The sequence below is a fragment of the Neofelis nebulosa genome, chromosome 2, assembly GCF_028018385.1.
Source record: "Neofelis nebulosa isolate mNeoNeb1 chromosome 2, mNeoNeb1.pri, whole genome shotgun sequence".
In the NCBI taxonomy this organism is placed as follows: domain Eukaryota; kingdom Metazoa; phylum Chordata; class Mammalia; order Carnivora; family Felidae; genus Neofelis; species Neofelis nebulosa.
Genome location: NC_080783.1, coordinates 18,540,245 through 18,555,844, shown reverse-complemented (window position 1 = coordinate 18,555,844; position 15,600 = coordinate 18,540,245). Strand labels below are relative to the sequence as shown.

The 15,600-nt window shown below is 52.7% G+C and overlaps 2 protein-coding genes across 4 annotated transcripts; one reads left to right on the top strand and one right to left on the bottom strand.

Moving 5' to 3' along the window:
- Nucleotides 1–14: 14 nt before the first annotated feature.
- Nucleotides 15–3,522, top strand: STK16 (serine/threonine kinase 16). 3 transcript variants are annotated; one of them, XM_058704271.1, is made up of 8 exons: nt 15–106; nt 448–637; nt 1,227–1,446; nt 1,711–1,844; nt 2,015–2,135; nt 2,259–2,354; nt 2,789–2,910; nt 3,026–3,522. In XM_058704271.1, the coding sequence occupies exons 2-8, from the start codon at nt 552–554 to the stop codon at nt 3,162–3,164; spliced, it is 918 nt and encodes a 305-aa protein (XP_058560254.1). In that variant the 5' UTR covers nt 15–106; nt 448–551; the 3' UTR covers nt 3,165–3,522. The 3 variants fall into 3 exon arrangements, with proteins under 3 accessions (XP_058560254.1, XP_058560270.1, XP_058560261.1); XM_058704287.1 differs by lacking the exon at nt 15–106 and adding an exon at nt 111–176; XM_058704278.1 differs by lacking the exon at nt 15–106 and adding an exon at nt 122–261.
- Nucleotides 3,523–4,973: 1,451 nt separating this feature from the next.
- LOC131497718 (tubulin alpha-4A chain) lies at nt 4,974–8,873 on the bottom strand. Its single transcript, XM_058704264.1, has 4 exons — nt 8,741–8,873; nt 6,717–6,939; nt 6,255–6,403; nt 4,974–6,018 (listed from the first exon to the last, which is right to left on the bottom strand). The coding sequence occupies exons 1-4, from the start codon at nt 8,741–8,743 to the stop codon at nt 5,047–5,049; spliced, it is 1,347 nt and encodes a 448-aa protein (XP_058560247.1). The 5' UTR covers nt 8,744–8,873; the 3' UTR covers nt 4,974–5,046.
- Between the last annotated feature and the right edge of the window lie 6,727 nt (nt 8,874–15,600).

Here is a 15,600-nt window from a genome sequence, read left to right as displayed (position 1 = left end):
CCATACGCCCAGCAGTTGCTAGGCTACCGCGGGCCGTTACGCCGGCGCGGAATGATGACGTACTCACTTCTTCCGGTCTCCCGCGTCTCTCTCCAGCCCGAGCCAGGTCAGTGGGGATCCGGGGCTGACTCTCCCCGGGCTCTGCGCGCCGAGGCCGGGGGTGGGCCCTTCTGGAGGTGGGCTGGGGCCTCGCACCCCCCGGAACTACCCTCTGCCCTGCCGTGGCGGCCCGATGGCCGTGGGAGCGGGGGCCTCTCCAAGGTGGGCTGGGGTTGGAAGAAGCGGCCTGGTAGTCGCTGTGTGGCCGGAGGCTTTAAGGCACCTGACTCCAACCTTCTTGGAGTTGGCGTCGCCAGGGCCCGTTTTCTGGGCCCCAGCTCTCCTGGTACTTCAGGGGTCGTCTGGATTGTCCCTGACCCACGACTCTGCCGTTTTTTTTCCTTCCAGCATGATCCGCTGGGCCCCCAGCGCATCCCCTGGAAGAGCCCACTCAACCTGGACGAAGCCTTCGGCAGCCTCAGACCGCCCTTGAGGAGGATGACTGAGACACTATGGGCCACGCGCTGTGTGTCTGCTCTCGGGGAACTGTCATCATTGACAATAAGCGCTACCTCTTCATCCAGAAACTGGGGGAGGGGTGAGTGTTTGGCAATCACTTAGCTAGTAGTCCCCAGCGTTATGGCGATTGAAGGACAGCAGTCTGCACAAGATAGGGGCATAGAAGTATCCTCTTAACATATCCTTTAGCTCACCTGTCAGAGCCTAGCGACACGGTAGTCAAAACAGTGGATTCTGGAGCCAGGCCTCCTGGATCCGCCTTGTGTGACCTTGAAAACCCATGGTTTCTTCATCTGCTTAATGGAGATGATTTTTTTTTTTTTTTGTCACTGATGGAGTTATAAGAATTAAATGAGATAATGCATATAAAACATCTCACCCAGTGACTGGTTCACAGCACTTGATAAATGTTGAGTGTTACTCATTTAATATTTATGGAGCGTTTGTCATGTGCAGAGCACTGCCTTATGATCACAGCACCTCAGAGATTACTGTGTTCCTGCTCTTGAGCCCAAAGTGTAAAATCGTCACACTCCTCTTGAAGCCACATCTTGGGAGGGTTTTTGCCAACTGGGAAAGATACCCCCCCCCCCCACCTCTTCCCTCCAGGGAATCCCTAGCAGTATGGGAGATGACCGTGGTCCTTCACTGACCCCTTTGGCCCACAGTGGGTTCAGCTATGTGGACCTAGTGGAGGGGTTACATGATGGACACTTCTACGCCCTGAAGCGGATCCTGTGTCACGAGCAGCAGGATCGGGAGGAGGCCCAACGAGAAGCAGACATGCATCGCCTCTTCCATCACCCCAACATCCTTCGCCTTGTGGCTTACTGTCTGAGAGAGCGGGGCACCAAACATGAAGCCTGGCTGCTGCTACCCTTCTTCAAGGTCAGAAAGTCTCCTGGCAATGGAGGGGCTTGCAACAAAGCCATCTACCAAGGGCTGTGTGAGTAGTCAAGCATGTTAGGAAGCAGACGCCATGTCCTCGGTTTGACCACTTCAGATTTGGGGTTTAGAGGAACCCAGGTGGGAATGTGAGGTGTATAGTGTGTGCAGTGAAAGAGTTGATAGGCTGTGACACAGGGAAGGGATCAGGGTCTGGGATCAGACACTCAGAAAACATCTCCAACTGTGGGAAAACTTGTGTTGCAGAGGGGTACGCTGTGGAATGAGATAGAAAGGCTGAAGGACAAAGGCAACTTCTTGACTGAAGATCAAATCCTTCAGCTGCTGCTCGGTATCTGCAGAGGCCTTGAGGCCATTCATGCCAGAGGTTATGCCCACAGGTCAGTGGGAGGGCCGTGCGTATTTACGGGGCAGAAAGGAAGAACCTCACCAAGAGGATCAAGAGGTCTCTGCTGTCCTCCCAAGGAACAATCCCCATGATTCTTTTGCCCTCAGGGATTCCAGCCTCCCTGTCCAGGGATGCTCATGGGCCATTTCTACTTCCCTACAGAGACCTGAAGCCTACCAATATCTTGCTTGGAGATGAGGGGCAACCGGTTTTAATGGACTTGGGCTCCATGAATCAAGCTTGCATCCATGTGGAGGGCTCCCGCCAGGCTCTGGCCCTGCAGGTAACAGAGCGTCCGGCTCCTTTGCCCTCCTGTTCCCCATCCGCAACTTCTGGTGTGTGCCCCAATTTGGTCACATGACTATGACCTGTGCCCCACTTTTGAGTTGTGGGGCCACTGTTCCAGGACTGGGCAGCCCAGAGATGCACCATCTCCTACCGGGCCCCGGAGCTCTTCTCTGTGCAGAGCCACTGTGTCATCGATGAGCGGACCGATGTCTGGGTGAGGAACGTGTGGGCGGGAGTATGACGGGGAGAGGAATGCTACTCTGTACCTGCTGTGAAGTAGAGAGGCAGGTCTTTGTTTTCGAGTGCATGGGGCCCCAGGAACTGCATGTGTCCCCATCCCCCTCGACTTCCTTCCTGGGAGCTGTCACTGACACCGTACTCAGTTGCTCAGGAAGTGGTATAATCCCGCTCTTTGAACAGAGTGAGTACAGCTAAGTGTCAGGCCTGAAGGCAGTGGCTAAACGAGGGGTACAGAAGCCTCCAGCTACCTGGTGATTTCTCTGGACCCTGGTTTGGTGTCATGTGGCTGAGGTCAGCATAATCTTTTTAGCTTATGCAGTCACATTTCACTACAGAATTAAGAGGAGAGGTATCTCCCCCCCCCCCCACCATTGGTCCCCTGTCAAAGAATAACCAAGTTGTGCTCAGTCCCTAGGCTGTGTGCTATATGCCATGATGTTTGGGGAGGGCCCATATGACATGGTGTTCCAGAAGGGTGACAGTGTGGCCCTTGCCGTGCAGAACCAACTAAGCATCCCGCACAGTCCCAGGTAAGCAATAAAAGGGCCACCAAACATTTCAGACTGCTCCCAGACATTAGTGGAGTTGGAACCTTCGTACAGGGAACGAGGACTGTCTGGTCACCCTGTCCGCCTCCTTCCACAGGCATTCTTCAGCACTGCGGCAGCTCTTGGCCTCCATGATGACTGTAGACCCCCAGCAGCGTCCTCCCATTCATCTCCTTCTCGGTCAGCTGGAGGCACTGCAACCCCCGGCTTTGGGCCAGCACACCACCCAAATCTGAACAAACCAGTGGCCATGTTGAGGTGGCCCCCGGGCCTTGGAAGGAGGATCCCATCCCCTTATTAGAATCTCCACGTGTTCTCTCCAGGACTGCTGTCTTGCAGTTGGGGGCAGGTGGGTGGGGACAGTCAACTCAGTCTCCTGTCTCTGCTTCTGCTCGCTTATCTCAAAGAGCAACAACTGAACAGGGGGACAGACTGAGTTGGGGTGGACAGGGTTGGGGAATGGGGAAAGGGAAACTGATAGAATCGAGACAGGTTCTGAGCAGGACTACTGAGCTTACATCATGGTCTGCCTCCACATCTGGAAGCAAGAGAATGTATAAATAGAAGAATAAAGTGAAAGCAGCTTGGTGTGGATCTTAGTCTCATTGTTCCTGGAGTGAGAAGAGGTGCCAGGGGCCCAAGGTCTGGTTGACGTTTCCAAGGGAACAGACTGGGAAGAGACACTGGTGTAGCGAAGGGTGGTGGGACTTCGTCATTCCATGTGAGGAGGCAGGTATCCTTACCTTATATCTGGCTAGCCAGGAGCGGGCAGTTCTCCTAGCTTGCCTTGCTCAAACACTTAAAGCTGTTCTGGATTGAGCTGGCCTCTGTGCTAAGAACTGGGACCAGGGCTCCCTAGAAGCACACTCAATTCTTTCCTTCATTCCCAGGAGTGGGTAGCTGAGTCAAAGCAGCCCAGCCGGTTTGCCAGGCAAGGGCTCCTGGGTGGAGACACCTGAGGAAGCTTTGGGACAACAACATAACAGGTCTCCCAGCCTCAGCCTGGGGGCAAGGGGAGTGGAGGTGGCAGCCTTGTGGCCCACAGTTTCTCCCAGATGGTTCTAGCTCACACATGGTTAATGATTAATGAGGCCACTTGGTGTGGCAGTATCCAGCTGCCACTTCCTGTCTACTCTGCTGAGTAAACAGGGGCCCTGCCTTTGCTAGGCTGAACTGTTCCCTAGGGAAGGGCACTGCGTCCCTGAATCACCAGGGAGGGGAAGGCAAGGGCAGGGCTGGCATCTCCTGCTCCTGAGATTGAAGCTTCTTTTCTCCCTCCCCGCCCCCCATGCTCACCCCCATGTGCTGATGTCGATGTGGGTCCTGGGGTGCCTATTAGCAATGCTGGAATTTTCTCCAGGGCCCTGGCAGGAGGCTTCCCCCAGCTAGCATAGAGGCTGAGGCCAGAAAGAGAGCACAAACAGAGAAGAGATGACCTGACTTTTAATGGCACAGCCCTAGGCCCCAGCAATGCAGCAAGAGAGACACTCAGCTGTGCAAAGCTGCTCGGAGGTGCAGTGACACAACTCAAGGAGATCGCCCTTGTCCCCTGCCATCCCCCAAGCTTATGACTAGGCTCCGTGCCCAGGAATTGTGGGCCAGCCCGGCCCCGCTCCCAAGCCCTCATCACGCACAGAGGTGCCTGGGCCAAGCTTCCAGAGTCAGTGAATGCAGAAGCAGCAGGAAGAATAGGGTAGCAGTCTAACTCAAATACAGAAACTGCTGGATTTAAACTTCTACTTGGAAAGGAAGTGAGAACTCGTATCTTTTCAACAGCTTGTGGCTGGACAGACAGGTCCGGGATTCAGTCCTCCTTTCCTCTCTACTCTCCTGGGCGCCCCTGGGATCTTACATCAAGGTCCCTGAGGTCACGTTTCCTGGGCCTGGCAAGGACCCCTTGGCAGATCTCACCTTCAGCCATGGAAGGGAAAGGGGTCATTGGCAGCAAAGAACGAGGGCGGCAGCAGAAGCAGTGAAGCAGCGGCAGTGGCAGCAGCACAGAGAGGAAGGCAGCAGAAGCTCAAGCACTCACAGAGGGGACAAGAAACCGTGCAAGGAGACTGTTTATTTCGAAAGGATTTTGCAATAAACATAGTGAATGGGCTCCAGGCAGCTGTTCTATTCTTCTCCCTCATCCTCGTCCTCATAGGAGTCGATGCCCACCTCCTCGTAATCCTTCTCCAGGGCAGCCATATCCTCCCGGGCCTCAGAGAACTCCCCCTCCTCCATGCCCTCGCCCACGTACCAGTGCACAAAGGCCCTCTTGGCATACATCAGGTCGAACTTGTGGTCCAGGCGGGCCCAGGCCTCGGCGATGGCGGTCGTGTTGCTCAGCATGCACACGGCGCGCTGCACCTTGGCCAGGTCACCCCCGGGCACCACGGTGGGTGGCTGGTAGTTGATACCAACCTTGAAGCCCGTGGGGCACCAGTCCACGAACTGAATGCTGCGCTTGGTCTTGATGGCGGCGATGGCGGCGTTGACGTCCTTGGGCACCACGTCTCCGCGGTACAGCAGGCAGCAGGCCATGTACTTGCCGTGACGGGGATCGCACTTCACCATCTGGTTGGCAGGCTCGAAGCAGGCATTGGTGATCTCTGCCACGGACAGCTGCTCGTGGTAGGCCTTCTCTGCAGAGATGACCGGCGCATAGGTGGCCAGGGGGAAGTGGATGCGAGGGTAGGGCACCAGGTTGGTCTGGAACTCCGTCAGGTCCACGTTGAGGGCCCCGTCGAAGCGCAGGGAAGCCGTGATGGACGAGACGATCTGGCTGATGAGCCGATTGAGGTTGGTGTAGGTGGGGCGCTCGATGTCCAGGTTGCGGCGGCAGATGTCATAGATGGCCTCGTTGTCCACCATGAAGGCACAGTCCGAGTGCTCCAGGGTGGTGTGGGTGGTCAGGATGGAGTTGTAGGGCTCCACCACGGCCGTGGACACCTGGGGGGCGGGGTAGATGGAGAACTCCAGCTTGGATTTCTTGCCGTAGTCAACCGAGAGCCGCTCCATCAGGAGTGAGGTGAAGCCCGAGCCGGTGCCCCCTCCGAAGCTGTGGAACACCAGGAAGCCCTGAAGTCCTGTGCACTGGTCAGACTGAAAGGCAGGAAAGAGAAACAGCAATGTAGGTGGGCGAGGGGCCTGAGAAACTCTACCTTCTGGCTCCACAAAAGCCTAAAATCTCTCAGGAGTCAGGGCAGAGACCCAGAGTCTGGAACATGCTCTGGAACACATACAATTAGAGACGACCCCCTGAAATGGATCCTGAAAAAAGATGTTCCTGACCATTAGCATCATCTGAAAGCTCCCTCCCTTCCATCCCAAATTCTCACCAGCTTGCGGATCCGGTCCAGTACGGGGTCAATGATCTCCTTGCCAATGGTATAGTGACCACGGGCATAGTTGTTGGCGGCATCCTCCTTCCCAGTGATGAGCTGCTCTGGGTGGAAGAGCTGCCGGTATGGGCCATTTCGGATCTCATCTGGAAGGGCACAAACACATCGTTAGGGCACAAACCACAAGGCTGTGCTCAGCAGGGACCTCCCTCCCCCAGCGTGGTAGCTGCGGTCAGATGTATGGAAAAGCTCATCCTTCTGTAAGCCTGTGATACCAGCCTGTGAGAGAAACCCACACCCACCACCCAGCCTGGCCTGCAATCAGCCCGCCTTCTTCAGCTTCAAAGATGGCACAAAGAGTTTGCAGGGCCAGGAAAGCCAGGTCTAGATACCATCTCGCCAGAGAGAAGCTTAGAGTCCCTCTCTGCTCCCCTCAATTCCACCCCATCTTCCTCTCACCAATCACAGTGGGCTCCAGATCCACAAACACTGCCCGTGGCACATGCTTTCCAGCACCGGTTTCACAGAAGAAGGTGGTAAAGGAGTCGTCCCCTCCACCGATGGTCTTATCACTGGGCATCTGCCCATCAGGCTGAATCCCATGTTCCAGGCAGTAGAGCTCCCAACAGGCATTGCCCATCTGGACACCTGCTTGCCCCACATGAACTGAGATGCATTCACGCTGAGGTATAAAGAGAGGGAACACAGCATAAGCCCCACATCTACAGCCCTCACCTCATGAGCTTCTCTCCCACCCTATCGCCTACCAGCCAGGATGCTTCGGTTGGCCAAAGTGGACGCCTGGGGCTGGGCAGAGGTGGGAAGAGGCTGGCAGCCTGCCCAGGCTGCCCCACATAGGACTTAACAACTGGGGGCACCGAGTAGGGCAAACCAATCCCTTCAGTCTACTTCCCTGTGAGGACCTTGTCAAGTAAGAGCTGTGGCTCCACATGACCCCGCCACACTCAGAAGACCCTCAGGGAGGACAGAGAGGGTAAGTGCACATGAAAAGCAGGCAGATACTGCAATGACTCTGAGACAAGGACAAGCGACTTTCCAGCCATTTTCAGATTTATACTCCCAAAGCTACCTTTCTCAAGAACCTGAGAAAGGACAGGTTTTCCAGGGCCATGAGTTTATAGCTAGAAGCCCCCCAACTTGACTAATTCTTTGAGGATGAGCAGCTAGAATTTCATATAACCCTCTCCCCCTTTCTTTCCTGTGGGCTGCAGAGGTGTCTCAGACCTCGAGTCTGGCATCAACTGACCACACTGACCGTCAGGGTATCCTCTCCAACACCTTTAAATCCCATCTGGCTCTGGAGATCAATCCCAGCTGGCTCCTCTCCCCACCTCCACCCCCACACTCTGGGTGTCTTCACCACCTTTATCCACCGCGCAGCCCTCACGGAAATAGCAGAGGGTGCAGATGGCAGGCGCGGGCAATAAGGGTCGTGGGCACTGGGGCACCGGCTGCCTTAGGCTCATCCCTGCCAGTCTGAAATTAACCCCTAAAGAGCCAAAGTGGTGCGGCGCAGGGCCCGCGCAGCCTCCCTTCCCAACACCGAAATGGCGGGGTGACGGTTTCCAAACACCCAGAAAAGGAAGCGGAACCTGCGGTGAGGCCCCAGAGGTAACCCGCCTTGCCCTGCGCAGGGTGAGCGCCATCCTGCACCCCCGGTCCCGCAATCGCCCCCCTTCTAGATTCTTTCCAGTTACATCCCAGCCGAAAGCGAAGATTGGATTTCGGCCCCCGTTCCCGGACTATAAATACCACCCCCCTACACACACCTCTTTCCCCTCCCCCCAACCTGGCCTGGGCCCGCGCTCTCGCTCAGCGCCAGCTGTCTCTGCCCGTCCGTTCACTGGGCTCGGGCAGGAGAGGGGCCGACTCGCCTCATGAGGCCGAACCCCATTCCTGCCACCCCTCCTGGCTCAGAAGCGGGGTGCTGAGTCACGGGGCGGGGGGAGGGCTGTGGGTAGGAGGGATGCACACACAGTCGGAGGAAAAGGGGATGCTGAACCAAGTAATCTGACCCCCTACCACCTTCTTGTGCTAAGCACGTGTTCGCTCAGTTCCGGGGAGCGGGGGTCGCGGTGGGGGGAGGCCAGGGGCGGAGGGCAGCCCAGGGGGTCTCTCTCATCCGCGGAAAGGACAGGGAGAGGGACTGCGACTCCCCCCAGGAGGGTTAGGGCACAAATGCTTGGTGGAGCAGAAGGCGATTTCCAGAAGGGCTCCTCTCAGCCTCTTGGCTAGCGAAGAATCCCACTCCACTCCACCCCTCTTCCCCAGCCTCCAAAAGTGGACAGCACGACTCGGTCAAAGTCACCAAGACAGTGGGGGTGGGGGAATGCACAAACCCCCGCACCTCCTCGAGCCCCGGAACGCCGGATGGAGGGTCCGGAGCATCCCGGGAGGGAGGGCCCCCAAGGAGGAGAAGGGCAATAAGGGGACTGGCGCGATCCCGGCGGGGCCGCACTCACCATGGTGAGTCCGGGCGGTGGGTCTCACGTAGAGTCCGGGTGACGGGTCTCGGTGAGAACTGCGCTAGCTGCAGTGCCGCACCGCTCTTATAGGCGGGGGGCGGGGCCCGCGCACTGCGCTCACCCACTAGGGCTGTGCGGCCCGGAGGCCACGCCCCCGAAGGGTAGGCGGCCTCGAGGGGTGGGGCCAGGGAGGGTCCCCTCCCCCTTCCCCGTCTTGGTCTCACCTGTCTCGCAAGGGTTAGGAGTGGCGACCCGGGCTTTAACCCTTCGCTCCAGGTCTTGAGCCGACACTCTGGGCTCCGGATCTCCGCTGCAGGGACGCAGGGCATGGTGCCAGGGCGCATCTCGCCAGCACCTGAGTCATGCGGGCGCCCATCGCCCAGGTGTCCTGACTTAGGCAGGGTGCTGTACAGGCTGTCCTTGCGAGGTGGCTGCAGCCAGACTTCGCCCGTGCCCTCCCCGCCCCGCCTCCCCGGAGGCTCCGGCCAGTCCCGGGGGAGCCCTTTGCAGCTGCACACGGCCTGCTGGTCCTCGGCCTGGACGGCTGGCCTTCGCCAACGCCCGTGGGCGGCCGAGGACCAAGAGCTGCACAGCCTGAGCCCCAGGGTGCGGATCCCTTAGAGTACCCCACGGAGCCAACCCCCGCAGCCTGCCTGCGAGGGCCGACCCCAGGAATCTGCCGCGGCTCGCCGGCTGGCCTCCGGTCTGTGGCCCCGTCATCAGCGCCGTCACTATTAGTGAGCCCTCTCCACCGCCACCTGCCCGCTTCCCTGCGGCCAGAACCGCCGGAGCTCTGGACTGAAGCCTTCAGGACGTGGATTCCTGTCCTGACTGCCCTGTGTGACCTTGGGCAGGTGACCTCACCTCACCGAGTCCTTGGCGTATTTGGCGAAAAGGAGACGCTGATTCCGCGCTGACGGCGTTATTGTGAGGAATCAAAATGTTTGTTGACTCTGAAGAGGAAAAAAGAAAATGGAGGTTTTGATATCGTGCCTGATTTCGACTTTCCCATCTTCTCCTGTTCCTAGGCCATGGCCAGGATCTGTGACCTGCGCCTTTAACGCTCAGGCAGAGGCCTCCACGGAAGCTATTCCTTCTTCCCCCATTCCATCTCCATTTCTTGTGGGAATGGGCTTTTCGATCTACTTGTGCTTTCCCTTACATGCCATACATTCTCTAGCTGTCTCCCTTCACTGGGGAAATCATCAGGAAATGTCCCCTGTGCCCATTGGAATGTCCAGAAGGAACCTGCCTCTCAGGCTAGTCGTTTGGAAGAGATTGACCTGCCTCACCTAACCACAGTGTTTCCTTAGGGCCAGAGCTGTCTGACGGGACAGCACAGTAGGATAAAAAACTAGCAATGGCAACTTCCTACCTACAAAATAGCTAATTGGCACCTTACTTAGGAAAAGCATGGAAGGGAACACAGTGAAGTATGACCAGGTCTCTTTTCCCAATAGACTTGCCACCAAGACTCATTCATAAAAGTGAAAAGTGGCAAGGGGATATAGTGAGGCTGCTTTGAGAAACCGGCTCATTGTCTCTACGGAGACCCTTGGTGATTACAGAACGTATGGTCTCCTTCAGACCTTCCCTGACCCTCCTTTTCTCTTGTGCACCCCCACCCCAGCAGAGTGAATATTGTAAAAGACCTGAGCTCTCTTAGGCAACACCCTAAACTTCTTTGACCTTCACGTTCAGGTTCTTCCTTTGTGAAACAGGGATAACAACTTCAGATCGTGAGGACCGACCAGATGAATTTAGGGATGTGTACATACACAGCAAAGTGCAGTGGAAACAGCTGTCTGGATTCTTAGAGCATCTTGTTCATTTACTTTAGTGCGCATAGCATATCATGCTGCAGTTATTCGTGTACATGTCTGTCTTCCAGGTTGTAAACTCATTCCAGGTAAGGATTGTATCTTCTTTATTCATCTTTGTGTCCCTGGTTCCTAGGATGTCATGGGGGTAAGCATTTGTTAAATGTGTGTCAGAGGAGTTGCTTCACTTCAGAGATGGGAATGAAACTAGGGTAGAATTCTTAAGAAGCCAGAAGTTTCAAACTGGCAGTCTGGAGGCCAAGTTCCCTCTCAGAATTGTTTTGTCTGGTCCTCACGGTGTTAATCCTCATAGCATTTAGAATATGAGAAAAATCAGGAATTGTCTTTGTGTTGGAGCATCCCCAAGACCATCCCCATGTCAGGAGATTTACTAGAAGGACTCACAGGACTCAGGACATCAAGTTGTACTCCCAGCTAAGGTCAACGACAGTGATGTAGGAAGGCTACACAGCTGGATTAGGAGGGGAAAAGACACAAGTGGAATCTGAAGGAACCTATACCCTCTCCCTCCCAGGAGGGCTCACGCAGCATGTTCTTTCTCCAAGATGAAAACAGAGCAACATTTTCCTGTAGTGTTTCTGCCCAAGGAAGCCTGTTAGAGACTCAGCAATCAAGGTTTATGGTGAGGGCTGGTCACAGAGACGCCTCTGCTTTGCACGTACCAAAATTCCAGACTCCTAGAAGGAAAGCAGTTGTTCAGTATCAGCCATGTTCTTTACACACTGTCTAGGCTCAGCGGACCATCCTGATCAGACCATCATCGACTGGGAGCACTCTAAAGAGCCAAGTTCCCAGACACCAGCCAAAGCCAAGTTTACAAGTTACTTATTTGTTTATTACTTACTTACTTACTGGGGCGGGGAGTGTACAGAGAGAGAGAGGGAAAGCAAGAATCCCAAGCAGGCTCCTTGCTGATGCAGGGCTCGAACACATGAACCGTGAAATCATGACCTGATGACCTGAGCCAAAATTGAGAGTAGGAGGCTTAACCCACTGAGCCACTCAGATGCCCCACAAGCAGACCTTTCTAAGGAGCAGTCTCAACCTGCTGTGTTAACTCTTTCTGCACAGTCATATAAAAATCCAGATGTCTAGCTTATCTTGAGAAGAATTGGAAGATCTGGCTGTATCAGGCCTGCATTCCTATATAGCAACTGAGATAGGCAGAATAATAGTCCCCCAAAGATGTCTACATTGTAATACCTGGAACCTGTGACTATATTACCTTATGTAGCAAAGGACTGCAAATGTGATTAAGGTAAAGATCTTGAGATTATTCTAGATTTTCTGGGTGGGCCCAATATAATCACAAAGATCTTAAAAAAAAATTTTTTTTTAATGTTTATTCATTTTTGAGAGACAGAGAGAGGCAGAGAATGAGTGGGGGAGGGGCAGAGAGAGAAGGAGAGATAGAATCAGAGGCAGGCTCCAGAACTGAGCTGTCAGCACAGAGCCCCGTGCAGGGCTTGAACTCAGACTGTGACATCATGATCTGAGCTGAAGTCAGACACTTAACCAACTGAGCCACCCAGACGCCCTGTCACAAAGCTCTTTATAAGTGGAAGAGGGGGGTCAGAGTCAGGGAAGGAGAGGTCAGGATCAGAGGTCAAAGTGATGTGATTATTGGCTTTCAAGATGGAAAGAAACCATGAGTCAAGGAATATGGGCAGCCTCTAGAACAAGGAAAAAGCAAGGAACAGATTCTCCTCTAGAATCTCTAGAAGGAGGGCAACTCTGCCAACACCTTTTTATACCTAAATAGGTTCTGGTATTAATTCCAGTGGGGGTGGGGATGGGGAGGGCTTCCCCATACAGCACCAAACAATTCTCAGACACCAGCAGGGTGCCTTAAGAATTCAACTCATTCTGGCACCATCTACCCAGAGATAGCATCAGATTCTACATGTAGAGGGTTTGGTCCTACACGACTGCACCTCCAGCACCCTTGTTGTTAGCTGGGCTTCTGACCCACTGGCTATAAATTAGAGGTTTCCATGAGCTCCTCTTGGGTTCAATTAATTTTCTAGAATGGCTAACAGAGCTCAGAGAGACATTTCACTTACTGTATCATTCGTCTGTTATAAAAGGGTATAAATCAGGAATGGCCAAATGAAGGAGATGCATAAGGCAAGGTATGGGGAAAAGACCAGGAGTTTCCATGCCCTTTCCAGGCGTGCCACTCTCCCAGGACTTCCATGTGTTTACCAACCTGGAAGCTCTCCAAACCCCATCCCTTTGGATTTGTATGGAGGCTTCATTACATAAGCATGGTTGATGGAATCATTGACCATTAGTGTTTGCACTCAATCTCCAGCCCCTCTCCCCTCTGGGGAGGTGGAAAGGGGACTGAAAGTTCCAGCTCTTTAACAAGTGGTTGGATCCCTGGCAACCAGCCCCCAACCTTAGGTTCTTTCCCCAAAGTCATCTCATTAGCATAACAAAAGACAACTTTATCCCTCTGAACACTTAAGAAATTCCAAGGGTTTTAGGAGCTGTGAGTCAGGAATCCTAGACAAAGACCAAACATATATGAGGAATATATTTTGGTCATCTGAATAACCAAATATATATTTTTATAAATCACAATATTGCAATCCCCATAAGACCTATTTTGGACTTCTGATCTCCAGAACTGTAAGATAATACATTTGTATTATGTTAAGCTACTAAGTTTGTAGCAATTTGTTACAACAGCAGTAGGAAACAAGTAGGGCAACTAATGGAGCTGGGCGGTGGCCACCTTCTTAGGATGGACAGCAAGCTGCTTCAAATCACCCAGTCCACCGTTTACCATCATATGCTCAACTGTAACATATTTATGTTGTCCTGGCTCTTGTAGCAAGGAGTTTACAACCCCTGAGTAGGCCTTCTGGCAGGGAAAATGGAGAAGACAAGGCTGCTGGGAGAAATGTCCAAGGCATGTTAGTGGAATATAGATTCTGCTTCTGACTCTGTGTGTGTGTGTGTGTGTGTGTGTGTGTGTGTGTGTGTAGACTTTCCTGTACATGTGCACATGACTGTGAGTGTGTATGTATCTCCTGAATTAGGGCCATAATGTCTGGGTGGGTGTACAGGTAATAATCCGTATTACTAGATTGAAAACTTAGACATTCACATACATGTACAGAATCCAACAGATGATACCAGGCACTTCATTTTTCCAGTTGAATCACCGCTTTGTCCATCCACCCTACAAAGGTGTCCAGCAGACCACTCTCTGGATCTCTCTTCCTCTTCCCCTGCCCATTGTTAGGTCCATCTTTTCTAACCCCTTCCCAGAGTCTCACCTCCATCTTGGAGCAGTGCAGCAAGGTCCTCAAAGTTTAAAATATCTCCGCCAATTCCATCTGGAAAAGATGGAACTGAGCCTTAGTGCACATCCTTCCATTCTCTTCACACTGGAGCATCTATTGGCTGCCCACAGCACAATCTTTCCAAAGGGGATATCTCCATGTCTTCTCTCCTTTTCACTGTCCACTGGTTCACGTGCTTTACTGAGATGTTCTTGCCAAAATCCCTAGTAACTTCCAACTGACCAAAGCCAAAGGTCATGTTTCTACATCTTTCTCAGCCTCTCACCAGCGTTCGAGACCGTCGATCCTTCCTTTCTTCTTGAAGCACTTTCTTCTTGGCTTCAGTGACATGCCCCTCTCCTGATTTTTCCCTGGCCTGTCCTTCTTGATGGCCTCTGATGGCTTACCCCTAATGGGTGTTTCCCACAGCTCAGTCCCAGGCTCTCTCTTTTCTTCATTTGTTTTTCTTCCTGAAGGAGCAATTATTGAAGGTAGATGATGAGAATATGGGCTTTTATTATATTATCTCAACTTTCAGGTGTATTTGAGTGTCCTTAATAAAAAGTTACTGTAACATTTTAAGGCTATTCAAATAGAACTAGAGTATATACAGTCCCAAACCATAGAGAAAGAATAGAATAGAAAGAAATACCACCCATGAGCTGATAACTCTCAAACTTATACATTCATTTCAGACTCTGAATTTCAGACTCAGGTGCTTATTTTATTTATTTATTTATTTATTTATTTATTTATTTATTTTTTACATTACCACTTGAAAGCCTGTTAGACATCTCCAACGGAACACATTCAAAGGAGAACTCTCGATGTCCTACCCTCACCCTGCTCCCTGCCAAACCTGCTTCTGTCCTAGGTTTTCAAATCTTCTGCCCACATGCTTAAGTTAAAAACCTAAATACTTGTTGAAGAAATTAAGATAGGGATTGCTTCTCATTTTATAACTCAGATACATTAGTATAATTAAAAATCTCAGTCTCTTCAGTCTGTTGTACCTAAGACCCTTTTCCCCGGCCTACCTTTAGGACAGTTTTCTTTCCAGAGTTGGTGACACTTATGTTGACTCTTGAGATGCCCAACTTTGAAAGCCAGTTGGGAAGCTGAAGTGTTCGACAAGAGAATTTGGGGCCCAGTGGGCCCTCTGGGCCCCAAATCCCTCCTTCTGGATAATAATTCCTGAGGTCTATGGCTTCATGGATCAACCCACAGTAGGCAGAGCTTGCTTACATTTGCAGTGTTGGCTGGCTGCGTCTTCTTTCTGGGGATCTTGGCCTCTTAATTCCAGGTGGCAGAGAGAAGACTGCAGTCCACAGCCAAAACCAGAGTTAGCTATCTTGATATTGTGTCACTCCATGGCATACGGTGGTGAGAAGGACTCTGAAAAAGCCCCCACCTCAAAATAACTCCCCCACCGTTTGCCACAGTGACTGAAATTTCACACTGGCAACTGCTTCGTGGATAAAGTTGCAAGATAAAATTCTTTAATTTGCGAAATCTGGCATTCCTATTCTTGGCCATGGTTGCTAATTGAAAGAATGACTGCAGAGACACAGTGTGGTTTCCAGGCAGCATTAGAGTCCATTTGAGGTTAGTGGTCATACGTTTGAAGTCTGGTTCTGGGTTTTTCTGCAGCCGCTGTTTAGCTGGGTCAGTACAGGCACAGAGTTGGTGAAGAACTAGGGTTGTGGTTTAGTCCAACGAGGAT